This window comes from Lynx canadensis, chromosome D2 (genome assembly GCF_007474595.2).
Source record: "Lynx canadensis isolate LIC74 chromosome D2, mLynCan4.pri.v2, whole genome shotgun sequence".
Taxonomy (NCBI): Eukaryota; Metazoa; Chordata; class Mammalia; order Carnivora; family Felidae; genus Lynx; species Lynx canadensis.
Window position 1 is genome coordinate 1,041,078 of NC_044313.2, and position 27,593 is coordinate 1,068,670.

A 27,593-nucleotide genomic window follows, 5' to 3' on the forward strand; every position below is an offset into this window, starting at 1 on the left:
ACAGGCTCTGTCGATGGGGGGCATGCCCAGACAGCCCTGTTCTCAGAGCAGAGCAGCTCCTGCAGGGGGTCCATGGGAGGCAGGGCCCAGAGCTGGAAGGGCCCAGGACTGCTCCCTCTGGGCTCCCGGATGTCCCTCCAGCCCGGCCTCACATACTCCACACCCCATTTACACCCAGGACCTCATCACACTGAGCAAGCTGGCCCCTCCTGCCAGGGCCATGCTCGAGGTGGGGGGGGGGGGAGGTCCCTCTGTCGAGAGGACCTCCTCCCCAGCCCCTTCCAAGCTGGCATGAGCCTTCCTCCTCCATTTTCCCAACCAGCACCTCTCCCCACCCTCACCCCCCACCCCAAGCCCACTACCTCCTGCTGCCCTTGTGCTGGCCCCATCCATCAGGGTCACGGTGGGGGCGGGTGGAGGGAAGGAGCAGAGCACCTGACTCACCAGGGCACCCAGATGTCGCCAGGGACCAGCCACCTACCCAGGTTCGGGGCCAGCGCTGGGTGTGGGCCCTGCCTCCCAGTTCTTGGGAAGAATGACGGACTATCATGGACAGGCTTGCCGTGGGTACCATGAAATCAAACTGACAAGAAAACATGATTAATTTGCTGCTTAAAGAAACGGTCACAAAGACTTAAAAAAAATAAAGCTACCTTCCCTTTTAATTAGATGCGCTGTCTGTCCCTGCATGCCCAGGGGCCGGGGCACCCCAGTCTGAGAGCTATCTTGGGGCCAGGCATCCCAGCTGGGAGGAGGGCACTGACCCAGGACAGCCCAGGGACAGCTCTGGGGCAGGGCCGGTCTCTGTCTCCTGCGATGGTGGTCGGGATGGGACACCTGGACGCAAACCCCCACAGCCCGGTGGCCATCCTCATGCCTGGGCCTGGGGGCTGTTCCTGCTGCTGTGACCTGGGAGCGTGGGGCCGGGAGCCCTGGCCGGGCGCTTAGTGGTCTGCCTGTGGCTGTCCGGCTCCGGGGCCCTGAGTCCTCGTCTCCGTTTGTGATGTGCTTCTCCAAGGAGCCATGCCTAGCTTTCCAAGAACGCCCTCTCTCTGCCTTGGTGCTGTCCCCAAATCCAGGCGGCACCGTACAGAAGCCGCTTCTCCCCTCAGAGTGGGCATGGCAGCCCCTGGCACCAGACCGGGGGGATGGCCTTAGGGCAGCTGTGAGCGCAGGGCCCGCGGAGCAGGACAGGAGGGGAGGGGAAGAGAGCACGTTCCCTCCTTCCTCCAAAGCTCGCCCTGCCCTGGCAGACGGCGAGTCTTCCAGCTGTGGACCCTGGGGGCCAGCACAGCTCCCCCTGAGGGTCTATTCTGGTGAGGTTCTGGCTCTGCTGTGTCCCGCGCCCTCTGCCCCCCAGAGTCAAGCCCAGAACCACAGGAACCAGGGGGGAGGGGAGTCTCACGCTCTTCTGTCCTGGGGGGCTCTTGAAGTGCCCCCCACACACACACGCCCCAGCCTGGCCCCGACACTCCTGGTGGGGCCTTCAAAATGTTCCAGTAAAACCAGGACCAGGCGGAGCCGTCACCGCCCCTTCTGGGATGTCCCTCGGCTCCGGAGAGCCAGCCGGGAAACCAGGAGGCAGCAGGGAGGGAGAACAAAACCATCCTGTCTGCCCCACCTGGGGGAGCCGCAGGGAGGCCCGGACGAGCCACGCGCCCAGGGCAGGCGGGGAGGGAATGTGGCACGGGCCACCTGCTTCTCAAAGCTGCCACCTTCACACACGGTGGGCGTCCCTCCAGGGGCCACCCGCACACGACACACAGGACCACACGGAAACGCCACCCGGGCGGCTTTGACACAGACCTCCCTTCATTCTCTTTCGTGCTTAAATAAAGAAGGAGCAGAACTCGTTTTCTGTTTCTTTCTTTTTCTTTTTGGTCTTTAAAGTGACAGAAAGGAGACAGGAGCAGCTCCTACAAACAACAGGCCAAGCTGTTTTCCTTTGGAAGTCTCCCGCATTCCCAGAGTGGCTCCCCTCCCCAGGCCCTCACCGCCAGGGCGCCCGCGGGCCCCCAGCTTTGGGAGGATCATGGGGGAGGCCGGGCAGGTTCCGGGTTCTCAAGTGCACAGAGACCCCGCGCAGAGGGCTTGGGGAGGAAGCGCCCCACACGTGCAAGCTGGTTTCTGGAAGCCTGCGGGCCTGAGGGGGCTTGGCCCAGGACCTGGACGCGGGGTGGCAGGCCTCGCCCCTGCTAGGTGCCCCAGTGGGCGAGGCAGCAGCAGGAAGGGCGTCGTGGGCTCCTGGAACTTCACAAACCACAGGAGCTATAAAGCCTGAGTCGGGGGAATAAAGTCGTTCAGCGGGGAGGAGCCGCGGTGCTCCTGGGGGCTGTCCTCCTCCCCACACACACCTGCTCCCCTCTGGGGACCCCCCAGCAGGCTGGCCGCCGTGGGCCTGGCGCATTTGTGCAGGCAGCTGGCCAGAAGGCACACGGGGCCCCTCAGACGGAACAGGTGATGCGGAGGGCACCCCCAAAGTCAGAAGCTCCAGGAGAACAGCCGCGCCCTCACCGTCGGTGACCTTGAGGGAAGCAGAGAGGGAAAGAGGTTACCTCGGGGTCAAGTGCTGGGGGACAGGCCCCTTGGGGGTCCGACCACCAGTCCAGAGCACCCGCTCAGGCTCTGTCTCGCCAGGGACCCTCAAGGACCCCCCAGCTCCCACTGGCCCTCACCACCCCAGGAATCTAGCCTCCCTGGTGCCACATTGTGCCCGCTGAACCTCCTGGGTGGCCCCTGTCCCACTCGTGTCCATCCCACCTCCCAGGGCCCCAGGATTTCCCAGAAAAAGGTGCAGGACACTTGACGGCTCAAGAGCCCAGACCACGGGGCTCCCCATGAGACACTAGATCCTTCTGGCCCCTCATGGCCAGGGGGACTGGGGAGCTAAAATGGTTGTGCACATGGCTTGGGGCTCACAGCTCAGAGGGACCCCAGTGTGTCACCGTCAGAATGTGTGACCTACACCCTCTGGAGGGACACGCCCTCTCGGTGTGGGGGAGCCCCCCGGGGCTGAGGGGACAGACCCTTGAATAAGAAAACCTTTCCCAGGTCTCCCTGAGCAGGCCCGGCCGCAGGGATGGACGGGCACCTCAGCCCCAGCTCCCGGCCCCGCATGGGGACAGCAGCCACGCCTGCCAGACAGGAGCTGGCCCGAGTCTGGTGACCGGGGGCAACGTGTTCTCTGCACTTTAGTCGGGGGGTGGAGGTACATGTGGCAGGTCTGCAGGGCCACACGGTCACAGGAGGTCCTGGAGGGCGAGGGGAGCTGGCGTCCAGCAGACAGGAGACAGTCCGCCCGGCCAGGAGAGCCCACAGGGCGCAGACGGCTGCTCTCCCACCAGGAGGGGCCGGGCTCCCCCACCCGCCCCCCCTCGATGCGCTCGGACCGAACAAGCAGAAATGATGCTGCCCCGGTCCTGCCTCAGACCCCCAGATGGAGATGCCGAGACAAGGCCCAGATTGCCCTGAGACCGCCACGCTGGGAGAAGGCTCGGCCGCCACGCGGAGAGGCCCTGCGTGTGTGTGAGAGAGATGGGGGGGGAGGGGGAGAGAGAGAGAGAGAGACAGAGACAGAGAAAGAAAGGGGGGGGGGAGAAAGAGAGACAGAGAAACAGAGACAGACACACAGCTCAGGGCACCTGACGTATCGTGGCAGGGGAGGGGCCGCACGGACACCCCAGCCCCGGCCGGCGCCACGGCCCAGGAGCACACACAATCATAAGAAACACCAAAGCCGCGACACGTTAGGCCCATGTGTGGTGGCAAAGCCTGTTCACACATCACACAGTGATCGTCGCCGTCTGAAGGCCCTGACGGGTTTGATCTCTCTTAGCTGGGGACAAATAAGTGAGAAGAACATAAAAACTAAGCAGCCAAAGAATGAGGCAAATGCAACTCTGCAGAGAATAGAGCTGAACAAAAATGAAATTTACTCACGGGTATCTGCACGGATGGGCTGCGACGTCTAACACCAGCACCGAATCTGGACTCAGCCAAATGACTGTGTGTGTGTGTGTGTGTGTGTGTGTGCGCGCGCACGCGCGTGTGGACACGTGTGTCCAGGTCAGCCCCGTCCACACCACACCGGCCCTGGGGGGCTGGCCTGAAGGCCCCAGGACCCACCCGTGCCCTCGAGGGGCACAGAGGTGGTGCAAGCAGGTGGCTGGGAGGAGCTTAAGCCCAAAGCAAACCCCCCCACCCCCCCCCGGAGGACGCGGCTGGCCCCAGGTCGGGGGCTGGGTGGAGGGGACAAGACACTGACCTCCCAGACCTTCCAACACAAAGCTGCTGCCCTTGCGACAGGTGTCCGTGGTTGGTGGCCCCTCCCTGCGACATCACTGAGGCTCAGGCGCACTGACCGTCCAGGTCCCAACCCGGCGTCAGGTTCCCGAGGGGCCCAGGAAAGACCCTGGGGCAGAAGGGCTGACAGCAACAATCCCACCCGTGAGTGGCCCGGCTGGGCGGGGGGCAGGGGACGGCCCTTCCTCCTCTGTCCAAAATGGCCGGATTCCGGTGACCGGGAGAGGAGCTCTCTCAGTGGCTGCAGCAAACCAGAGCCGCGTTGGCCCTGACACAGGGCTCTGGGGGTGGCCAAGAGCCCCCCGGGGGGGCAGGAGGGGCGGTGGGTGCAGAGAGGGGATGGAGGGTGTGAGGGTGGAGATGACCACGGCCCTGGTGCTTAGGGCTGAGGGGCCATCACCACCCCTGCCTTGTAGACAGGGGCTCAGGCTCCCGACTGAGGTGTCCCCGAGGGGGAGCCCTGACTCTAAAAGGCCTGAGAAGGGGACCCCATGGGGCCCTAGGCCTCCCTGGTCGTAGACTCCACCACAGTGCAGCTGGACGGACGTCAGGCTGAGCCCCAGGAGCGAGGTGCCCCGAGATGCCAGGCCCTCTGCTGGAGACAGTCTCCCCCCAAGTCCAGGCCTGAACACCCAACCCCAGCCCCGACCACACCCCCTGCAGGGAAGGCTGCTCCAGAGGGCTCCACAGTTCCCTGGCCCGTCAGGGAGGAGGCCTGAGCAACATACACTCGAGGGGCAGGGGCTTCTGACCTGGGGTGGCAGTCCCTTCCCTGGCCAGGGAGAGGCCCTGACTCAGGGTCCCCAAGAAAATGTCTCTCAGAACATGACTCCAAGTCACTGTGTCACAGGAAGCATATGCTGATCCCAGTGAGCTCTGCCTGGGGGGTGTCTCAGCGAAGCTGGACGAGGGTGACAGCCACTCTCCATGGATGCGGGAGCTGGATGGGGCTCTGCCCGCCCCCCCCCCCCCCACAGCCTCTGCGCGCTCTGGGCAGACGAGGTGGGGTCCCAGGTCCTGCACTGTTGAGCACGCAGATCCCAAACAAGATGAACAGTCCCTTAGGGAGAAACACTGGCCAGATCGCGGCCTGTTGCACAAACCCGTTCCCCCCAGAACCGTTTTCTTTCTGCCTTTTCATCTGTCCCTGCCCAGGAAGCAGCTGTGACCACCCAGGCTGAGCTCCTCTGCAGGCGTGCGCACAGGGGACCAACAGCCCACCCGGACAGGGGTTTGGGCAGCCACACCTCCACGATCAGGCTGCTGAGTGGCCCAGCAGACACGGTGAGGAGGGGCATGGGGGCTCCGGGGAGGTCACGGCCGGTCACAGCGGGAGCTGCTGGGGGCCGAGGGGTCAGCACTACCTGGGAATCGGCCCACGGGCCGCCCCTTTCCGTTGAATGCTTTGGGGGCTCACATCAAAGGCAAGCACGCTTCGCTGCGAGAACCACACCACCCCGGGAGATAATTAAACCTGCCCAAGCCCCTCTCCGTCAGCAGCACGACCTTTGGAGATGTCGTTAAACATCCATCAGCCCTGATCCTCGTTAGAAAAACGCACCACAGGCTGCAGAGGCGGCGGCCAGCCCGCCCCTTTCGCCCCTTTCTGTCTCGTGCACCACACGGAGCCTTCAAGGAGGCCCCCTCCCGACAAGACAAACAGGGTGGTCACGGGCCTGTCCTAGTGCCCTCGCCCACCGCCGCTCCGGCTTGGCCGGGCTCCATGGGAAGAGCGGGTGTTTTGAGGTATCTGGGGAAGAAGGGGGTGCCCCCTGCACCCTCCTCGTACCCAGCAACCAGGAAACCCCCCTCAGAATGTGCAGGACCCCTGCCGGGTCACTTCCTTCCTCCCAGCCCAACAGGCCCAGAACCCGTCCTTTGTCATGCAGGGATGTTCTGGGGGACCCCCCAGAGCACCCCAGCCCCTGCTGTACCTCCCACCAGCGCCCCCCTGGAAAATGCGGGGAACAACGGGAAAGGCGAGATCACTGGCTGCTGCTGGCGGCCACAGACGCACAGAAAAGTTCGTTCTTCCCGGGGCTTCCTAGGCAGGAAGACACCCAATGCCCAGCGCGGCTGCCCCGCCTCCCCTCACCCCCACCCCAGGCTCCGGGGTCTCTGGGCAGGGCCCTGCCTCCACCTCCACCACGCAAGTGCCCGGACAGCCCCTCCCCCCTTCCCCCCTGTCTGCCCCTCACTGGTCCGGGCTGACCTCCCAGGAGCTTGTCCCCCATCAGGAGTGTCCCCCATGGGGCCCCGAGGTCACCACCACGGGCCCCATGGTTAAGGTCGGCCGAGGCCGCTCTGCCCGCCCGAGTCGCTGGTGCCCTAGTGACTGGGTCCACAGCTGGGGCTTGTCGAGAAGATGGGGGTGACCAGGAGGGCTCCCCTCCCCCTACAGGGCCTGGGCTGTGTGGGCGGAGGGTGGGCAGCATGGCGGGTGCTGGGCAGCGTCCCACGTCCCGTGACGGCGACCAGAGCTGCCGCTCCCAACACGTAAGACCAGAACTAAGAAGGCCCGTCTCCCCAAACCACAAGCCTTCTGAACACGGTGACATCAGCCAGCAGCCACACGCAGAAGGGGGAACCACCAGGCATCACAAAACAAAGCGAGAGAGGCAGCCGCTGGCCGGGCATCGCGGATGTCCACCGTCCTGATGGTGTGTGCAGACGCCCCCATGCAGACCCCGCCCCATGCATACCCCCACCAACCCCTCTTCCCCCGCCCCACCACGGCCCAGTCCCTCAGAAGTGCCTGCCACACAGTGGCCACCTAAGCTCACGTCCTGGGTCTGTGACCCCGCTCCAGCCCCAAGAGCCCCACAGCACACGGCCTTCCATGGGCCACACACACACACACACACACAGAGCTCTGCCATTTGGCCTTGGCTCTTGGCCAAGCGCGGCCACCCCCTCGACCCTGAGGAGACCCGTGTGGCCTTGGCTGTGGCCCCCGTGCACCCTCCTCTACAGAACTGGGCCCAAACCCACCTGCTTGGTCCCCATGGTTCCTGCAGCACCACAGAGACCCCGGCCCGGGTGTGGGGATCCCAAGGCCACTGAAGTGCTATTTCCTCTGGGAAATTCAGACACGCTGGCAGGAGGCCTTCAGAATCAGGGTCAGTCACGCCCACAGGAAGTGGACGACTCCCAGGAATGCGGGTATCAGAAATGCCGGCTCCTCCAGGATGGAGGGCTGCACCACTGTGGTTTGAAGGAGTTTCCCCCGGATATTTGGAAGTTGATGCGTGGCCTGAACCCTCTGGTCCAGAGGCCCAGGCGCCCCGCTCCCAGTGCTCCCCCTCTGTCCGGGGAGGGCCCGGGGCTGAGGTCGAGGTGTCCAGAATCCCCAGGAGAGCCCGGGCTACACGTGATCTGTCCACGTGGACGTGGGAGCCTCCAGCTCAGGGTTCTTATTCCAGAGATGCCCCGGGGCAGATGCCAACCTGCCCACCTGCCCCAGATCCCCTTCCCGGGCGGCTTCCCCCACTCCAGCTACCCCTCCAGCTGGGAAGCACCTTCTCTTGCCCGGGGTGCTGCGGGCTGGTGGGCACATCAGGCAACCAGTTCTCCCCAAGGCCTAGGCGGGGCGGAGGGTGCTGGCTGTGCAGTGGAGGGCCCGGTTGGGGGCGAACCCCGGCTCTGTGCCTCCCGCGAACCAGCGTCCCCAGGTGTGGGATGGGGTGCCACAACCCCGTTCCCCGGTGCCGCGGGCCCCTGCTGCGAGGGTCTGAACTCACAAGAACTTACTTACCTGAGGGGGAGCCCACACAGGGCAGCACAGAATGGAGGGGTGGCTTGTCAAAGGGGCCCTGATGGAAATAAGGGTGCAGGGTGACCATGCCGAGCTGGGGGCCTGTCAGGCACAGCTGTGCACAGGGGGCTCTGGGAGAGCTTCTCCAAGAGGGGGACCAACAGCCTTGAGCAAGAGGCAACGACCAGCAGGCACGGCGCGAGGCAGCCGCTGTGGCTTTGCCACACGGTGCCAGGGGCAGGGCATGGGGAGAACCTGGGGGTTCTCGGGGGCCTGTCTGCCCTACACCTGCACTCCCACTACTGGGTCCAGTCATAGTCTCAGATCCCCCGAGGCCTGAAGGACCTTCCTGCCTGGTTACGTGCTCACACCCCCCGCCCACACCCCATCTTGACGTGGCTTAGAAAGGCGCAAGGGTGCCGGTGGGCCCGGGGACTCTGCCAGGATGGGGACATGGTCTCTGCACACGGCCACCAGCATCTGGTTGGTGCGGGTGGGAGGCGCAGTGGGGCACCTGGGGGGTGTGGACGCTGCTTACGCCCAAGCGGGGAGAGGGGGCTCCATATCTGTGCCCGCTTATGTCGCAAACTCAGGAAGATCAGCCAACACTGGGGGCGCCAGGGCGGAGCCAGACGTCTCCAGATGGGACTGGTTGCACCGATTTGACGTGGGACCCTTGTCACGTCCATGAGCACGGAATTACAAAACACACAGGAATATCTACAAATGGAACGTAAAATGAAATAAATGACCCTAACTGTAGGTCGTAACAACCACAGAGAAAGAAACTGTCTCGATGACTTGGAAAGAGGAACTTGACACATAGCCCCCACCCCAAGGACACTAAGATCCTTAAGGAAACCTTGGAGTATCCCCACTAATCACCCAGTAGCAGTATTCCACATATATTACACAGCTGATATATTACATGCCAAATATATGGTTTACATATATTTAATATTTGACTTATTGTATATACACATTAACTTTTACATAGAAAATTAATACCGTTGACCCCTAAATAGGGATTGGGAGCACTCACCCCGGCACAGTCAAAAATCCATGTGAAACTTTGACTCCCCCCAAAACTATTGTTAATTGGAAGCCTTGCCAACAACATAGTTAACACATATTTTGTATGTATTATATGCTGTATTCTTACAACAAAGCCGGCCAGAGGAAAGCAAACGTTATATTAAGAAAACCGAAGGAAGAGAAAATTTTACATTTACAAACATTCACACTACTGCTGTGTATTAATCGGAAAAAAGTCCGTGTACAAGTGGACCTGTGCAGGTCAAGCCCGCGTTGTTCAAAAGTCAACTCCGTGTGAATTTCATTAACAAGCAAGATTTTCAGCATAAGAGAACAGAAATGCAAACCAAACAACCAAGAAGTAAAAATTCTGGATTAGAAAAATCAGTGGTGGGGCGCCTGGGTGGCTCAGTCGGCGAAGTGTCCAACTTCAGCTCAGGTCACGACCTCACGGTTCATGAGTTCGAGCCCTGCGTCGGGCTCTGTGCTGACAGCTCAGAGCCCGGAGCCTGCTTCGGATTCTGTGTCTCCCTCTCTCTCTGTCCCTTCCCCACTCGTGGTCTGTCTGTCTGTCTCTCTCTCTCAAAAATAAATAAACATTAAAATTTAAGAAAAAGAAAAGAAAAATCAGTTCCAAAGTCAATTTCTCTTCTAAAGATATTCCTAGGTCTGCTTGGAAACCACGGGGGAGGGATCACCAGCTGCCCCTCCCTCGAGAGGACCCAGGACCCCTTGGGGAACGGCCAGCCCCAGGTGTGGGCGGGAAACAAGCCAGAATCCTGGGTTGTGTACAAAGCATGGCCACGGCTTGGGAGCCGCTGAGCTAACCTGCCGGGATAGCCCTTGGGGACGGAGTGACAGAAGCCCCGAAAGGGCAATCATTGCACGGATTGACGGGAGTGAGTATGTCCCACGAGGTTGTGTGCTGTGACAGCTCCCTGGGCACTCTGCAGAGTGCTGGGAGCCGACCTGTCCTGCAAGACTGCATCCAAAGGTTACGGGATGCCCAGGGTGTCACTGAAGGTTGCTAAGGAAAGACCTGAACAGTGATTCTGAAGAAGATGGGGCCCTGGTGGAGGCGGTGCTGCTCGAGTCCCACGGCACAGGCGTGCAGAATGTGGGCCCTTCCCCGTGCACCCCTGGACCTCTGACCCCAGGGCAGGTGCCGGGTCCAGGGGTGCTGAAGCTTCGTGGAGCCAGGGGTGAATATTCAGAGCAGGTGTGGGGGGGGGGGGGCAGGGGCACGGAAGCAATGACATCCAGGGCGATGCGTGCTCTCCCTGGGGGTACAGGCAGCCCCTCCCCGAAGTCAGGAGAAGCCCCTTGCTCCAGGTACCTGCTGCAAACACGTGAGTCTCCCAGCACAGCCTTGCCCCTGCTCCCACCCCGCCTACCTGCACCCTGCCTGGCCACCCTGCACTCAGGGCACTGCCCGGAAGAAGCAGAAGGAGCGGAGAGGACGGCCCCGGCAGGGGGGAGGTCGGACAGGGCCTGCGCGCCCACAGCAAGCTCAGAATTCTCAGAATTACAGGCCTTAGTTTCCTCCGGGAACAAAATAATTATAACCTTCGCGGAGAACCTGAGTTCCCTGAAAGCAGTGCAGGAAGTCAGCTGAAAACCCATCTCCAGACGCGGAAGCACCTTTTTATTTACAGCTGGGAAAAGAGAAAAGTCGGTTTGGGGCTCGCAGCTCAAGCACCCTGCTCTCGAAGGCACGACAGACAAGGAAAGTGAAACCCTGGACACGGGGTTCGGATGCTTCTGCCCCAGCCGGCCCAGCACGCAGCACATGTACGCAGACTTCCAGCCTGAAGGACCCACCGCCCACAGGCACAGCCTCCCTGGGGGGGGGGGGGCGGTGGATCCTTCCGGAACAGTACCACACAACCCCGTCAGGTTCCAGTCCCCTTCACCACCCGCTGACCCGTCCCTGAGCCCAGCTGGCCTGTCAAGGACGAGGCTGGGGGACCCAAGCTGGGTGGACACACAGGCCCTTAACATCTGCTGACCAGACGAGAGGGGACACTGGGCAACTGGGGCCCCGAGGACTTCAGGCCCCACCCCTGGAAGGGGACTGTCACCCTCTGCAGGGAAGGTGCTGCGGTGTGACCACATTAAGGGCTCTGATGAGGAAACGCTGGCTTTCTCGCACGGCCACCCTGGGGTCCTTGCAGGAGGGGGGCAGAGGGAGACTGGACACTGAGGAGCGGGAGAGGCCATGTGACCGGTGCGGTCACAAGCCCAGGGACTCTGGGAGCCCCCGAGAGCTGGAAGGATCCTCCCCTGGGGCCTCCGGAGGGAGCACAGCCTTGCAGACGCCTGCAGTTTGGGGTTCTGGCCTCCAGAGCCAGGAGAATAAATTTCTGTTCTTTCCGGTGGCCCCGCATGTGGTCGTTCGGGACCGTGGCTGCAGCTAACCCTCCGGACGCCGTTCGCTCAGTGAAGCAGGAACCCAGTTCCTGGCCCCTCGAGGCGGCTGCTCTGTGACCTCGGAAAGCTCCCTGCCTTCCGACACCCCGGCGGCTCAGGCAGAAAGGGGCGCGCTGGGGCCCCTCCAGCTCACATGCAGCCTGGGAGTGTCCCACTGGCCCGAGAGGCAGGGAGGGACCCCGCACGGCATTCTGCCCCCCCCCCACCCCCTGCAGGTACCGCAGAGCCTGGCCCACGCCTCAGCGGAACACTGCCAACAGCCCGTCCCCCACCCGGCTCTGCCCAGTAGAGCCCTGAGCTCCGAGTGCTGCACAGAGGGTGCTCTCAGGGCCCCCGGGACCCAGGTCTCCTGTCCCCATAGCTCTGGGCCCCGCGGGGCACGCTCCTAATGACCGTCGACCCTCTCCCCGTGTGGGGCCAGCAGGCTGGACGAGGCCCCATCCCATCTGTGCCATCCACCTCCCTGCCCAGTCCCCATCTCTGGGCCCCTGCCAGGCCTCACACCCCGTAACCTTGCTCTGCCTCTCCGCTGCACCAAAGCTTCCTCCCCTCCAGCAGCCATCCCGTGGGGCCTAGATCATTCCACGGATCCACGACCCCAGGTCCAACATTGCTCTGAGTGCTGGCCTGCCAGCCGAGACTCGGGCACTCAGACACTGGCCACCGTGGTCCCCAAGTTCCGGGAGCCGACAACCAGCATCCCTGGCTGGTCTCTTCCGGCCTCAGATCCCTGCTCCCTGCTCTGTCCCCTCCCCTCCTGTCCCCCTCCCCACCCCTGACCCCACAGCCAGGGGTCTTTCCAGTCCGAATGGGGCCATTCACCCCTCTGCCTAACATGCCCCCAAGGCACCCTCTGCTCTCAGGACAAGGCTGCAGCGCTGGCCTCCCCGAGCTGTGTGCCTCCTGCCCCACCCTGGAAAGTGCGAGACTCCTTCCGCCACAGGCCACAGGCACTCGCCCTATTAGCTCATGATCAGCTCACCGTTCGGTTCTCAGCCATATGTCGCCTCTTCCAGGCAGCCTCCCCGGATACCTAGTCCAGGTCAGCTTCCTCACCAGACACTCTGCTGTGGGGCCCTTGCCCCTTCTCAGCACCTTCCTGCACGTGATTACGCACAAGTCTGGGGAACGTGACTCACAAGGGAGGCCCTCCTTGACGCCGTGCACCCTCTGACCCCCATCTGGAGGGGCACTCGGCCCTCCGTGGGCGGGATGCCACCCTCGGGAGCAGTTACCCTCGCCTGTCAGGCACCGCTGCCTGCCTGCAGGCCAGGCCTGACCAGTCAGCTCCCAAAAGGCCTCGCCCTGTGACCCCTGGAGCGTCACAGTCAGGAGGGGGACACCCGCCCCATCCAGCCAGGAGCACAACCCCGTCCCCACCCCAGGGATGCAGCCTGTGGCAACCTGGGGGAGGGGACGTGGGAGGGGCCAGAGAGGCGATGGCCAACGGGTCATTACCAGACCCGCCGGGCACCCTTCCCTCACCACCCGGCCCACGTGGCAGGTGCTACGGTCACTCCGAGACAGATGAGGAAAATGAGGCTCAGAGATGCCAGCCCTCGGGGCCAGAGCAGCAAACAAGCAGCCAGGGCCTGCGAGGTGGCCCCATGTCTGTCCCTGGAGGTCAGTGCCTGCTGAGGACCACTGTGCCCTGTCGCCGGAGCCCGCCCCGGGCTGGGCTCTCACCGGTGCCCTGGCCACCGAGTCCCGGGATGGCTCGGGGCTTCTCCAGAGTGTCCCCGTGGACACGCCCCTCTCAGCTGAGCCTCCTGCTACCCTGCAAAGTGGGACGGAGGAGGAGTCTCGGGACCAGGTGGCCCCGGGAGGGAGCTGCCCCCACGATGTGTGCTGCTTTCCTCCTGACGAGCACTGGTCAGCAGCACAGATTCTCCCCCGGGGCCGAGGGGCTCTCGGCAAGTGCCTCAGGGGGTGGTAGCAGGGCCAGTCGGCAGCCGGTGGACGTGGCCTGAAGGACAACCGTCCCCAGCAACCCCTACCCAGCTGCAGGACCGTGCCGGCCTCCTCCCAGGCGTGCCCAGGTGCCAGGGGACCATGCCGCTCCCGTGCGAGGCGAAGGCAGTTCCCGGCTCCCCCCTGGAGGAGCAGAGGGCCTGGTGCCCAAACAGCACCACTGACACTCGAAAGCAATCTTGTGGACGGGAGACTCCCGCTCACCAGCACCATGAGCCTCCTGCCTGGCGTGGACCTCACGGCAGCCTTCCGTCCTCATACAACAAAACTAAAGAGTCACTCGGGCAAGACCACTTTGTGCTTTGGTGCCGACAAGAGCCAGCATCCCTCGCTCCCAGAGCCCCACACACCGCTGGGGACAGCATGGGCACAGTCCCCGAAGCCAGAGGGACAGAGACAGAGAGATGCTCAGAGACAGAAACAGAGAGAGGGAGAGAAAGACAGAGAGGAGAGGGAGCCCGGGAGGGAGGGGGAAGGGAGCGGGGAGGAGGCCGGGCTGTGGGCACGGGGCCCCTACAGCAGGCAAACCTGTCCGGCGAGATTCTTCCCTCTGCTTCCTGGTAAACAGAGCCAGCCCTGAACCACCCCAGCCAGGGGCTCCCTGCCCACCAGGCCACACTGCCACCCCCCCCATGCCCGCCCCCCCCCCCCACCATGGTGGGCTCACGTCCCTAGGAACTGCCCACTGTGACCGGGGATCTGAAGGTCGGTTTCGAGGACTGACTGCTCACCACATCCTCGCTGACAGCACGGGCCCACGGCGAGTGGGGGAGGTGCCCAGCTTCCACCCTGGCCCCAGACCAGGCCAAGGGCAGGAGGGGCCTGGTGAGCAGAGAGGTCGGGTAAGGGGGCAGCAGAGGGCACAGACGGTCCCGGGGCCCACAGGACACACCCAGAGCGGGGAGATGCCCAGAGCACCTGACCTTTCTCCAGACTCCCCCCGACACACAGGGCGCCCACGCCCCATCACAAAGACCCAGAGGTCACAGGGCTGTGCCTGCTTCGGGGGAGGACAGGTTTGCGTCTGGACCCCTGGGAGTCTTTCAGGGGCAGCGACCAGGCTCGATGCAGGAAGCAGGTGGAGGAAAGGGTGGGGACAAGGCTTCGGGAGTCCTGGCTGTGACCCTGCCCAGGCGCACCCCTCACCGTTGCTTCCTCAATCCTAGGACCCCCCCCCCAGACACGTGGCGCAGCAGTGAGGGACCACGCCAGGTGCCCCACCAACCCCTTCCCAACCACACGTCGGCCGGCCCAGCTGAGGCCCGAAGGCCCGAGCTGGGAAACTGGCACCAGACAGGCACACAGGCAGGTGGACCAGACCGGACAAGGTCAGCTAGAGGTCACAGAAACTGAGGCAGAGGCCCCCCTGGGGTGGAGGAGTGCTCCTCTGACACCCCGCCTCCCCGCTCTCTGCTTCTGTGGGCCTGGGCCTTAGGCTAAGGGGCCCGGAAGAGGGCCATGGCCTGACCTCCACAGGGGGGCCCCACCACACGCCCTGGGGTCCAATGCAGGCAGCCTGCACGGGACCCGCCTCCTGCCGTGGGGAAGGACAGGGAGGGGAGTGGGCACTGGGGGGCCACCACGGGGGCCAGTGACCGCTGGACACACCCCGCTGCTCGGGCCCCAGAGCCGACGCCCTCCGATGGGAACACACCCAGCCCCTCCCTGCATCCTGGGCCCCCCGGGAAGTTCACGGCGGGCAGCCTCTGCCCCTCGGCCGTTTCCTGACACCCCACAGGGTGACCACCCCACATGCTGCCTGGTGACACCCCAGGCCCATGGGGTCTCCTTCTGAGACCTGGGGTGGGAGGCCCTATAGAGTTCTCTCGGAGGGGAGACAGAGGGCAGGACACCGGCCCAGGGACAGACCCCGGAGCACCTGACCGACACAGGTCCGGGAACCACGCGCCGGCCGGAATGGGGGGTGGGGGCTAAGGCCACGCGAGTGGCATCTGAGGGCAGCCGGCCAAGTCAGGACCCACTGGGGACAGGAGGGAGGGGCTGCGGCCCCAGCGTGGGGAGAGAAGAGGGAGTGACCCCTCAGAGTGAGCGGCCAAGAGGAAGCTCCCCCCCCCCCCCAACACCCGCGCCTTCTCCAGGACGCAAATAAAAGGGGACGGAGATCTTTCGCGGCACTTGGAAAAATGGCCGCAAAACACCAACCAGCCCTGTTCTCCGCACGGTGGCTGACGATCCCCCACGACTCGATTCGGAAAGCCTCTCTTCCGCGAACCGCAAGGCAGGGTGCCGCTGCCATTAAGCGGGCCTCTCTGCCAACTGCCAGCCAGAGGGCGGAGGCTTCCCAGCAGAGCGGCGGGAGGGGCACAGGAGCAGCCCTGCGCGCTCACCTGGTCGGGCGGCTTACGTCTCAAACTGGGTTAAGACCTCCCTTATTTCCGGGGCCACAGGCTGCGCGGCATTGGCGGCCTCCGTTATGGCTTTCCGGTACATCCCCTTCTTCTTACGGTTAAATCTCAGTTTGAAAAACTCAGAGAAAGGGGAGAGTTTTGAAGTAGACAAGAATGACGTAGTCGGAGAACCAAACCACGAGACTTTGGCTTCTTGCCAGGAAGGCTCCCCGTCCTCCTTCTGGCTAAGACTGATGTCAAGGACACGCGCTGGCCACCAAGGAAAACCATGAACCTTACCCCACACGATGTCCCCTACGGCCACGGTCCTTCCGTCCTCAGTCACGCACTTGGAGACGCTCTGTGTGTGCAGCCTGACTGTCAGGGGCGGGACCGTCTGCCTCGCGGCCCCGGACGAGGACCTCACAGACGCACCGTCGCCGGACAGGTCGCACGTGTCCGGTGACGGCACTTCCGAGCTGCACGATTTGGACTCGTCCAGGCTGTCGCTGCTCCACACAGATTCGCCGGCACAGCCCGTCCCCCTCCCAGGGCAGGCGGCGAGGAACGCCAGGCCGTCCTGCTGGGGTTTGCCCTGGGGACACCGCTTGAAGTCATCGTCCTCGCCAGAACTTCCGGAAGACGAGTCCGCCGGCCCACGGCCCGCGGAGCCGTGGCCCAGGAGAGGGGGTGAGCTGGCCCGGGGGCCTCGCCCGTGGCCGTTGAGCGCCTCCACCAGCTCGGCTCTGTAGACGGGCTCCCGCTCCCCGGCCCCCGGGCGGTGGGGCTTCAGGCGGATCTTGGGGGGCGGCAGGCCGGCGCCAGGGGGCCCGGGGCGCGTCAGCTTCAGCTTGGGGATGGAGGCGCTGGGCCCGCTGGGGTCCTGGCCGCCGCCGTGCAGGGCCTGGGAGGGGCAGAAGGGCTCGAGGGACCCGTGCACGCGGGAGGGGATCTCCACGACCTCGCCCGTGCCCTGGGGCGTGCTGTAGGAGATCTTGATGGCCGGGCTCCGTGGCACCCGGGCCTTGTCCTCCTCTCGCTTCTCCCTCTTGCTCCTCCTCGTGGTGGCCGCGGGGTCGCCGCCGCCGGCCGGGTCCTCCGGCTTGCGGGGCTCGCTGTCAAAGCCAGGGCCGCTGCCCACCCTCCTGCGCGGCCTCGGGGCACCTGGGGGGCCGGGGCTGGCCTCGGGGGGGCTCAGCGTGCTCTTGCACTTCTCACAGAGTACTTGGCGCGGCCGCAGGCGGATGGGGCTCAGGGCCAGCCGACCCGGGTCACGGTTGCGGGACAGACGCCGGCGTGTCCTCTTGATGGTCCGGGGGGGCGGCTGCGGCACCCACTGCCGGTAGGTGCTTCTTAGCCAGAGCGGGGGAGGGAAGGGGGCGCCTTCGAAATACGGTGGGAACGGGGGCACGAGCGGTGGCTTGGGGTCTGCAGTCTCGGGGGGCTGGTCCCCGTCGGGAGGCGGTGGAGGGACTGTCCCCAGCTGCATTGCCTCTCCGTCCTGCTCCGCGGGGGCCGGGCCGTGGCAGCCGTTGACTGGGGGGTCCTCGGGCTGGGGCAGCGGGGCCGACAGGGGCAGGCCAAACAGGCCGGACCTGGCAGAGGGGAGACAGAAGGGGAGAGTCAGGACGGGAGGACACCGCTGCACCTGGCCCCGGCCCGTGGGGCCCGGAGCACCTGGGGAGGCACACGTCCCCACGCGTCCACCACGTGGGACATTTCAGGGGAGGCACGTGCTCCACCAAGTCTCGTGACCAGCACGGCGGCCAGCTCTCGGGTCCGCAGGGCCCCGACGTCCACACCTTGGTTCACGGTAACGAGGGGAATGGGGGCAGATGGAGACTTCCCAGGGTGCCCTGGGAGCCCGAGAACAGGGTCTCTGGTTCTGTGACGTGGCCTGAGCAGGCCAGCTGCTCTTCATGGGCCTTGTCCACCTTCTCCCTCCTCCCAAGGGAAGACCCCAAGCTCAGGGAGCCGGGTCCCAGGCGCCGGCCATGTGTGGGGGCAGCAATGGCCTCCACAGCCCAGAGAGGACAGAAGTCAGCCACCGAACCAGAGCTTTGGGTCTGGGAGTGAGATGGCTCCCTCCCAAATGCTGAGTCGGTCTCAGCTGTCTCCACGGCCCTCGGGTGAGGGTGACACCCACACCACCCCTGGCCACCGTAGCCTGGAAGGACCACCCCTCCTGCCGGGCACCCCCAGGCCCTCCCACAGGCCCTCCAGCTCCAGGAAGGAGAGTGGGCCAGGCAGTGTCGACAGGGCCACGAGACCCATGGGAAGGGAACACAAGAGGGCAGGAGGACCTCTCCCACGAGGATGCACGGCCAAGGCCAATGGCACAGCGGCACCCACAGGGCTCCGCAGCCACAGGCCTGCCCTCTCCCCGGGAAGCGTCGGGCCAGGCAGCCTCCATTCAGACATCTGGGCACCTTGGGGTGTTTCGTTGTTGAAGTCAGTGGTCAGTGCTCCATCCCCCCGGACCCCGTGCCGGGAATGTTGGGAGGCCGTACTAACTCACCAGCGACACCCGGTGCAGCAGGAAGACACTCACTGTTCCAAACAGTGAAAAACAAGGCCGCGTAGGTATGCGTAACTTCTAAACAAATGCGATGTCACCTGCGAGGCCCTTTTGCCAAAACCTGTTACTTTTTACGCACAAAACCAGACTTCTTCCGCCAAGTTAAGGGAAACACGGCACTTCTGTGCTCACCGTCCACTATGAACCTAACCGAAGTAGAAACGACAAATGAACGCTTCTGCCTTTTCTATTTCCAAATGGTTTCTCCGTTTGCTGTTCTCCAGAAGAATCGAGGCCAGCTAAGAGGGCCCACCGCGGAGGACATCACCGCCTCCAGCTTGGCCCCCGAGTGCCGCGGACCGGCCGGGAGCGGGCACAGGCCACATGGGAGCCGGCCGCAGAGGGCTGCGGGACTGGCCCAGGCGCAGTGACCCGCGGGGACATCGCCCCCCCAAGGTCCTCGGTCTCGAGGTCGATGAGTTAACAAATATGGCGGCACACCCACCGTGTGAACACTGCCCCGTTTTCGTTCAAGGTCGTGGCAAAAGCCCGGAAACCATGGTTTTCCTTTCTTATCAAGCTCTTGTCTACATGCGGCCATCCCCTGAAACTAAAGTCTTCGTGTGTGGGGGCAGGGGGTTCACATTCATCTCCTCATGACCAGAGAGTCCACAGACACAGGACCGTGGCCACGGGCCCCAGGGAGACTGCTCCTGCCCTCTGTGTGGCCAGACAGCCGAACTGTAACCTGTAACTGTGAGCAAGGGAGAGCGGTGGGGGGAGCTGTAAGGCCAGCCTGGGAGGGAGCACCCAGCCACGGGCCGCAGGGGGGCACCCGGCTCCCTCCGAGGTGGGATTCTGCTCTGGGGGAGGGGGGAGCAGCCACTGTGAGCCCCGCCACCCATCTCCGTCCTCTGCTGGGCGTGTGGCTCCTCATGTGCCCAGTGGCCCGGGACGGCCAGGCCATCCCCCTGGACCACATGTGCTGCGGCCCCTGCAGCCACAGGCCACGCATCCCTGGTGACCAACAGCGATACCAGAGTCTGCTCCCTAGTGCTGGCCACCTGCACTAGAGGACTCGCACAGTAGGATGGGCCGGGACTCCTGGGGAACCGGGGGCCCCGGGGTCGTGTCCGAACCGGGGGCCCCGGGGTCGTGTCCGCACCAGGAAAAAGGGTTCCGCACCCCGGCACCGGGCACACGGACCTCACAGCCCCAAGAGCCACCTCCGGTTTCTGTAAGTCAGGGTTTACTGACGCCCAGCCACGCGTGCTCGTGCTGGAGCTCAGACTACCCTTGGCTGCCTTCCTGCTCCCCGCTCCCCCCCGGCACTGCTGAGTAGCCAGGACAGAGGACAGGCGCCAGGCCCAGAATAGCTACTGTGCAGCCCTCTCGGGGAAGTCTGCTGGGGTCCAGGTGTGGGAGACAAGGCCCGGCCCAAAGCTGCCCCCACCCCACCCACAGTCGTGGCCAGCAGGCCTGTCACCAAACCTCACCCTGAGTCCTCAGGCATCAGAGTGGGGACTGGACCCCACACCGGAATCAGCACCTGGTTCTTCCCTTTCAATAAGCCTCATAGAACATAGAACATTGAGAACAAAGCAAAAACTCTGAGCGCTAAACACATGTACTCACACCAAGACACACACACACACACACACACACACACACACGCACGCACATTCACCCTGAGCTTCTGGGCCAGCGTGCTCACTGCCTCTTGCTGTTAGGGGTGCTGGGATCCCCTCCATGGAACCCATGGCGCCCATGCAGAGGCCTCAAATGAAGGGGGTGTTGGCAAGGAGAACGGGGAAGGCAGGAGGTCCCCACCCCCCGCAGCCGTGGTGACCTGACAGAGGGTGACATCAAGACACGCAAAAAGCCCCCAAGGGGCCCCTCAAGGGACAGCCTTAGCCCAGTGGGAACTCCAGGATGGCCAGGAGGTCACCGGGGAGACCAGCCCCTATGCTGAGTGGGCACCCGACTGCCACCCGTGGGCACGAAATAAGGGCCACAGGAAGGTTCCAGAACCTGAGAGGGAAACCTGTAGGCACGTCTACAGACCAAGGGGTCCCACAGACCAGGAGAGGCCACACAGCAGACAGGATCCACACCCCTGGGGCCTGGAGGGTTGTTCCCAAGGCCCCCCAAAGCCCACTCCCTGCCCCCCTTTACAGGCACTCAGACCGTGACCAGACCGTGGGGATTCATCCACATTCCCCACTCCCCTCCCAAGCTTCTCTGCCGTCACCCCACTCGGAACCAGCCCACACACCCCCAGGCTCTCCTTCCCTCTGCCCCACCCTGTCCCACGCCTGTGCCCCTACCAGCCTGCCTGTGGGGGTGCAGAGCCCCTCCTGCCAGCCGGGGTCCGGGGCACCCCAAGAGCAACCCCCCGGGGCAGGTCCTTTCCCTCACCCGGAACCCATCTTCCCTCCAGAAGCCTCCTCTGCGGGACCCTGTGGGCTGACAGTGCCTTTGGCCACCTCCCCCCGCCGGGGGGGGGCAGGCTGGGGACAGCTGGGGCGGAGAGGGGGTTGTCGCCCTACCCCCGAGGTCCCGAAGCTGTGCTCCAGGGAGGTTCCCCCCCTCACCGTTTACGACACACCCCTCAGAAGTCCCTGCGTGTTTACGACAGTCACAGAGACCGGTGCACGTGCTCTATGGCTCCTGAGTGACCCCTCCCTGCCCTGGGAGGTCAGACACAGCTTCACAGAGGACCCAGAGCCCAGGCAACACGCCTGCACCTGCCCTGCGTGGGGACCACAGCCTCGGGGGTGCGGCGGGCTCCCAGATGTCAGCTGCGGCCTTGTGGACCGGCACTCGGGCCGGCTGACCCCGCGGCCCCGTGACTCCGCGGGCGGCCGCTTCCTTCCAGCCTCGGCCACACCCACAGCTGCCGGCGGGTAAACAGCAGCCAGCGAGGGGCTCGCTCCCTGGGCAGCAGGCGCCTGGGCGCCAAGCCCCGCGCCAGCCCCGTGAGGTCCACACCGTCCCCCTGCCCGGTTCGCCGATGGCGGCGGCGAGGCGGCTGAGGGAGGCCAGGGCACCCGGCGGGTCTGGTGACAGTAGCGGTCTGGGCTCACGTCTCAGCTCCACTGCCTCCAAGCACAGAGACACAAGCCGTTCTCGAAGGATCTCAGCACCCTGTCTCCAGCGGGGTGACCTCAACTGGACCGGAGGGCACGAGGCGTGGCAACACCACAGCCTGTGGTTTGCCTACGGGGCCCAGCCCCTCGGTGAGGCCAGGCTGTGCTGACATTGGCACGTGCCCAGGGATGGTGGCCCCGGCCAGCCTGGCAGTGCCCCCCCAGGTGGTACCGCAGGGCCTCAGCAAGCGAGAGGGCTGGGCGGCCCTGGAGCCCCGCTGTCCCGCCCTTTGCTGTCCTTGCTGGACCCACCGGTTGCCTACCCAAGGATGGGGTAGATGTGTGTGAGGAGGGGCCCTGGGACTGGGGTGACTCACAGTGCAGAGCTGGGGCCTGGAGAGCCGGACTGACCAAGGTCTCCATGCAGGAAACTGGGGGCCCCCCAAACGAAACCTCAGCACAGCGTCCTCGGGGAGCTGGGGGAAGGGCAAAGGAAAGGTGGAGGACACCGAGGTGAGGAGCCCAGGAGACTCTGATGGGGGTGAGACCCAAAAGCAAAGCAGTTTTTCCCCCGAGTGTCCCCACTCTGCCGAGACGAAGGCACGGCCATCTGGCATGGACACCGGGCCCAGAGAGAAGCAGCCTAGCCTGCAGTCCTTGGCAAAACACCAGCGGCCGGGCCTCGGCTCACCCGCCCTCCCTGAGGTCTCACCCATGCAACCAGCTCAGCAAACCCCCAGAGCAGCCGGGCCCGAGCTGGCCCGTGGCCAGGAGGAGACGGCCCGGCCGCCTGCCAGAGCTCCCGGCCTCCCCTGCGGCCTCGCCGCTCTACCGACTCGGGATCCAAGCATCTGTGGAACCTGACAGCGGCCTCCGACCCCAGCCAGGTCCACGTTTGCCCTGGACTTTCCTTCCTCAACCTCGCACAGGGAGAGGCTACCCCGGTGTCCGGTAGAGAGGTGAGAAAACGTGGCTTCTGGAACAGAAACGCCCCAGGGGTCCATCCGAGGAGCCTGCAGCCCCAGGACAGGCCCGAGTCCCGATGGTGAGGCCCATCCTGCGGCCAGGCTCCTGCCCCCCACCTCCCTCCCCCCCTCCCCTCACGACTCTAGACGTTGGTTTAGGACACGTGCAGCAGTCTGTCTCCTCTGCAGCCCTGCACACAGGGAGTTGCAGGGCCTAGCCCCGAGGGACGGTCAGGAGCAGGCTGGCACAGGGAAGGTAGGGTGGCCTTGCCAGGCCTCTAGGGTGTGGAGGCCTCCGGGTCCACTTCTGCTCAGGGACTTGTGAAAAACAGGTTGGCAGGGGAAGTCACAGCCTGGACACCAGAGTGACCCCTTGTCTACATGGGAGGCCGCCCCGCCCCCATGGGTAGACCCAGGGTCTCGGGGACAAGCCATGGGGCAAGGCTGTCACATCTGGCCCCCCGAGTCCCAGACCACCAGCATCATCCCAGTAAAGCTCAGCTGACCGCACCCTTGTCTAAGCCATCTGAGGGCTCCCGCAGTCCACACCCCCTCATCACCTCCACGCTGGCCAGGTCCCCTGGGTGCAGCTGCCTGCCAGCCGCAGACCCTGCCACCGCATGACACACAGGGCACCTTGCTCCCGGCCCTTCTGGCCCCTGAAGGCAAAGAGGACGTGCTCAGCAGGGCCCGGACCCGGTGTCCATCTTTGTTTGCCCAGTGAACCATCCCAGGACCGGTCACCAATGGCCAAGCCTCCCTCCTGGACCAGGGGCTACGCCTGGGATGGAACAGGGGTGCTCTCCTGCCCGGGGGACAGGCCTGCTGGGATTCCTGACTGGCTGGAGTCCCAACCTCCCAGGGTGGGGTGTGGGTCACAAAGGCCCAGGAATCTTGCACGGTAATGGCGCCCTGGGTGACTCACAACTGGGGAAGTTTGAAAAACACCAGTTCGGGGATGAGGGCTGGGGGCCTGGGGTTTGCCATCAGGCCCGATGGGGCAGCTGGTCGTCGGGGCTCCCGTTACTCTCGAGACCTCTCCTTTACCGGTAGCTCGGGTCTCTGCTGTCCTGGGGCCATGCCTCAGCCAGGGCCACCCCGGTTGGGGGACCTCAACCCCAGGGTACCCCCAAACCACCCACAAAACAATGCCCACACCCGCCCGGCACCCCAGCCCAAAGACTCGGGGCAGGCCTGGGCCACCTGCACCCTTACTCCACCAGGAGAAAGCACAGCCTCACAGGGAAGCTGGAGGGTCCGCGCACAGTCTTCCTGGGACTCAGCCCAGGTACACAGTAGGGAGTCAATGAATGCAGGTGAAGGCACGAGAGGGCAGGCCCTCAGCAGTGGAGGACCTTCCTTCAGAGCACAAAGCAACCTGGCAGCAGGTTCAAGGCTCGGGTGGGAGGAAGCTGGGCACCGGCCCCAGCAGCTCCACACACCTGCTGAGATCTCGGGGGCCTCTGTGAGCTCTCGTCCTCCTGTGCACATTTGGGGACGGGAATCTGCCTCTCAGAGGGCCAAGGGAGGGGATGCCACTTCCCAAATGCCCGGAGAGTGACACTGCTCATGGGCCCCACTCTGGGACGGGAAATGGGGGGCTGCACGAGGGACCCCTCCCCTGGGACTGCTCCACCCCTGCAGGAGACTCAGGCTCCCGGCCCCCCACCCCCCACCCCAGGCCCGCACACAGACGCTGGAGGCTGCTGACGATGACAGTCACTGGCACGTGCCTGGCCGCGCACCACGGGCACACCGACAGCTGCGGCCTCGCTGCCCTCGACAGACCTAGGACGACCCCACTGCTCTGGGACCCGAGGGCTCCCAGAGGTGGGCGGCTGTGTGCAATCGGAGGTCCCAGCTGTTGTTCCCGGCCGGCCAGCGCCACCACCCAGGGTGGGGCCTCCACTGACCGGCCCTGCCACTGTCACACGTCGGGGAGGGGCAGCAGGCACCGAGGAGGAGAAACCGGCCCCAGGGAAGGCGGATCTGTGCCACGGACACGGCAGCCCAAGGCCAGACACTGCGGCCCACAACACCCCGCCCGGGCTGCCAAGAGACCCCACCTGGTGACCAGGCTGCAGACAGGAGGGCTGAGTCCTTAACATCACGGGCAGAGAGCGGAAGGCAGGGTGAAACCAGAAGTGGCAAGAGGAGGGGAGCCGAGGGTGGGCAGTTTCGGGACCACGCCCTGGAGGGCTGGAGGCGCCGGGGGCCGCAGGGGGTCTCGGGATTCCCCACAAGGAGAAGGGATCAATGCCAATCGGAAAGAGCCAGCGCTGAGAAGAGCTGCACCCACTGAGGCCTCGGTTCTGGGCCACTCTGGTTACAGCTGAACGTGGCCGTGGCAGGGCTGACGCCCACCAGCGTGCTGCTGCCAGTTCCCACACTGGGGATCCCAGCACGGCCCGCTGGCTTCTATGAGGGGGGCGGTTGGGAGGGGAGTGAGGGGGGCTGTTGATCTCCACACCAGGTTAGCCACAGCCTCGGGGAGGGGAGCCCAGTTGGAGGCAGAGAGGAAGGAGGGTGAGGCTGCCATCTCGGCAAACATTGCCACCCACAAGCCGAGGGGCCCACAGCCTCCCTTGTGCTGAGCTGGGGAGCCCAGAAAACGAGGGGGGGGAAGCCTCTGCTGCAAGTGCCCCTTTCCAGGGAGGAAAGGCCAGGCAGGGCTGTGCAGACAAAGCCTGAGTACAGCCCCCCGCACAGACAGGGGAGCAGGGACGGACCGAGCTGGCAGTCCTGCCCGAGAGAGGAAGTGATGGCCATCAGGGGCAGGAGACCTTGGCCACGGGGGGGGGGGGGGGGGCGGGGTACAGGCTTGGCAGCCTCCAGGTGGCTATGTTGCAGCCCGCGCCCCCCACCCCCACCGGGTCCCGCCAAGCACTCTCTGTGGTAGCCAGGGCGGAGCGGGGCGACAGTCACCCGGGAGGCCATATGTTAAATCACATGACTGGTGCATAAATGGCTTCTGGCACGTCTAATAAAGAGATGATGCCAGCAGGGTAACTGTTGAAGAGTGATGGTCTTCCTGCCACGTCCCCGCTACTGCAAGATCTGGGCTCCACGGAGGGAAAAAGTTGGGCCTCCGCAAGGGGAGCCATTTACTGCTCTCAGCTTGGAGATAAGGCCCAGCAGGAGCGCCAAGACATTAGTGCCTGATTAATGCCTAATCATTTATCTGTGCGACAGCTCACTACCATGTGACACTGTATCCAGGAGACTCTTCCTGCCGCCGGGTCCCTGCAGCGGGCGCACAGGTGCGTCTCAGGTGCCCCCAGGCCTGCCCGGGGACCCCCTTCCACCCCGGAAAGCAGGGCTCCTGCGGCCACCGCCCCCCGCCCCCGCTCAGCACCTCCACGGGCACCTTCTCGCTCCCACACTGCCCGGGGCCCCTGCGCCCCAGGCCGCGCTGCGTGGGTTAAATCCCACCGCTGGACGCAACTGCTTGCCATCAGTCCAAGCCTCAGCCCCGAGTCGCTCCTAGGAGTCTGGGGGGACCCAGGGCGATAGACAGGACGCCCCCACTTGTGAGCGACTGGCAGGGCAGGGCAGGGCAGGTCAGGGCAGGCGCGCATCTGAACCCGCTCCCCCGCCGCCCCCCAACCGACAATTCTGAAAACAGCCGAATTCAACAGTGCGTCTGAACAAAGAAAAGTGCGTTAATTATGGCAGACGTGCGGAGTTCGGGAGCCGGCGGCACGCGGCGGCGGCGCGGGGACTCCCCCCCCCCCACCGGGCGCCCACCGCCGCTCCCGCCCCGCAAGTCGCGACGACTTTGAGAGGCGCTCTGGGCCCCCCGAGGGGCGGCCGCGCTCGCGCGCCCCGAAGCCCCGGGCCGGGGGTGGGGGGTGGGGGGATGGAAACCGAAAGCGGGCGCCGGCGCCGAGCCTGCCCCGCCCCGGAGCCGGTCCGGGCCCCCACCCCCACCCCCACCCCGCCCCGCGCCGGCCGCCGGGGGTGGGGGGAGGGGGGCGCCCCCGCCCCCGCTCACTTTTTCGTGCAGTCCAGCAGGATCCCGGCGAAGCTGCGCTCGCCGCAGCTCACGGTGACCAGCAGCGCGCCGTTGACGACCTGCTCCACCCGCACCGGCAGCCGGCAGCCGGCCCGAGGCTCCATGCTCCCGCGCCGCGTCCCGGCCCCGGCCCCCGCCCCCGCCCCCGCCCCGCCGCCGCCGCCGCCGCCGCCGCCGCCGCCGCCGGGTCAGCCCGCGCGTGACGCCGCCCGCCGGCCGCCTGACGTCACAAAGCTCCGCTCGGGGCGGCCACCGCGAGCGGGCCGGGGCGGCGGGGGGTGGGGCGCGCGGGGCACCCCCCGCCCGCCGACGGGGCGCAGGGGGTGGGTCGGGGGGAGCCGGGGCCGGGCGCCTGGGAGCCGGCGAGGAAGCGCATTGCGGGACCCCCGGGACGGGGCAGGGCCGGCTGCGCCCTCCGCTGGGGCCCGCGGCCGCGAGCGCCCGCCCAGAGGACGTGCGGGCCGGAGCTCAGGACCCCTGCCCCGGGGCCGCTCCCCGCCCCCCGCCCCCGCGCCGGCCCGGCCCGGCCCGGCCCCCGCCTTCCCCCGCCCTCCCCCCGCCTCCGGTCTGGCACCCGGTGGCCACCCGGCACTGCGGGGAGGAAGTCCGGGCGACGCGAGCAGGAAGCCGGTCGGGCCGGGCCGAGGAGACGCGGGCGCCGAGGGGACACCAGCGGGCGCCCAGCTGCGGCCCACTCGAGTCCTCGCCGCGGAGGGGGCACTTGGCGAGCCTCGTGCGCTCGGCGCCTCCGCGGGTGACCGGAGGGCGCGCGCCCGGCGCGGGGCTGCCCGTGCGCCTGGGGGTGGCCCGCAACGGCGTTGGGGAGGGTGGTCCGTCCGCAGGTCTCGGCCGCGCGCCCCCGGGTCGCCGGGGAATCTGCGGGGTGCGTGCGACCCCGCTGCGCCCAGAGGGCCCGGGACCCCGTGCGGCGTCCACAGCGGAAAGGACCGCCTTCCCTGAGTGACAGCGGGGCTCCCCCACGCGCGCAGCTGGCGGGCTGGGCTATTGGAGGTGCAGGCGCCGAGCGGGCGCGGGCCCCGCCGGGACCCCTTCCGGAACCCTGCTCCCGCGCGCCTCCAGCCCAGCCAGATTTCTCCACTGTCCCGAGCCTTTGCGCATTTCGCACCTTGCTCGGGACCCCGTAAAAAAGGCAGCCCTTAGGGCCG

At 65.4% G+C, this 27,593-nt stretch overlaps 1 protein-coding gene across 4 annotated transcripts; it reads right to left on the reverse strand.

Annotated features, from left to right (window-relative positions):
* Positions 1 to 1,853: 1,853 nt before the first annotated feature.
* On the reverse strand, positions 1,854 to 26,531 carry PWWP2B (PWWP domain containing 2B). 4 transcript variants are annotated; one of them, XR_004344234.1, is made up of 4 exons: positions 26,407 to 26,531; positions 15,841 to 17,435; positions 2,355 to 2,524; positions 1,854 to 2,277 (listed from the first exon to the last, which is right to left on the reverse strand). XR_004344234.1 is itself a non-coding variant. In XM_032595177.1 (4 exons), exon 3 carries the CDS (start codon positions 17,327 to 17,329, stop codon positions 15,854 to 15,856), a length of 1,476 nt encoding a protein of 491 aa, XP_032451068.1. In that variant the 5' UTR covers positions 17,330 to 17,435; positions 18,359 to 18,564; positions 26,407 to 26,467; the 3' UTR covers positions 1,854 to 2,524; positions 15,841 to 15,853. The 4 variants fall into 4 exon arrangements, 3 of the variants coding, with proteins under 3 accessions (XP_032451068.1, XP_030190319.1, XP_030190318.1); XM_032595177.1 differs by adding an exon at positions 18,359 to 18,564 and having other exon boundaries at positions 1,854 to 2,524; positions 26,407 to 26,467; XM_030334459.1 differs by having other exon boundaries at positions 1,854 to 2,524; positions 16,141 to 17,435.
* Between the last annotated feature and the right edge of the window lie 1,062 nt (positions 26,532 to 27,593).

Coding starts and splice junctions, on each gene's coding strand:
- PWWP2B (XM_030334458.1), bottom strand. CDS start 26,531: ATGGAGCCTCGGGCCGGCTGCCGGCTGCCGGTGCGGGTGGAGCAGGTC. Junction 17,436..26,406: donor CTGCTGGACTGCACGAAAAA/GTGAGCGGGGGC, acceptor CCCCTCTGCCAG/GTCCGGCCTGTTTGGCCTGC.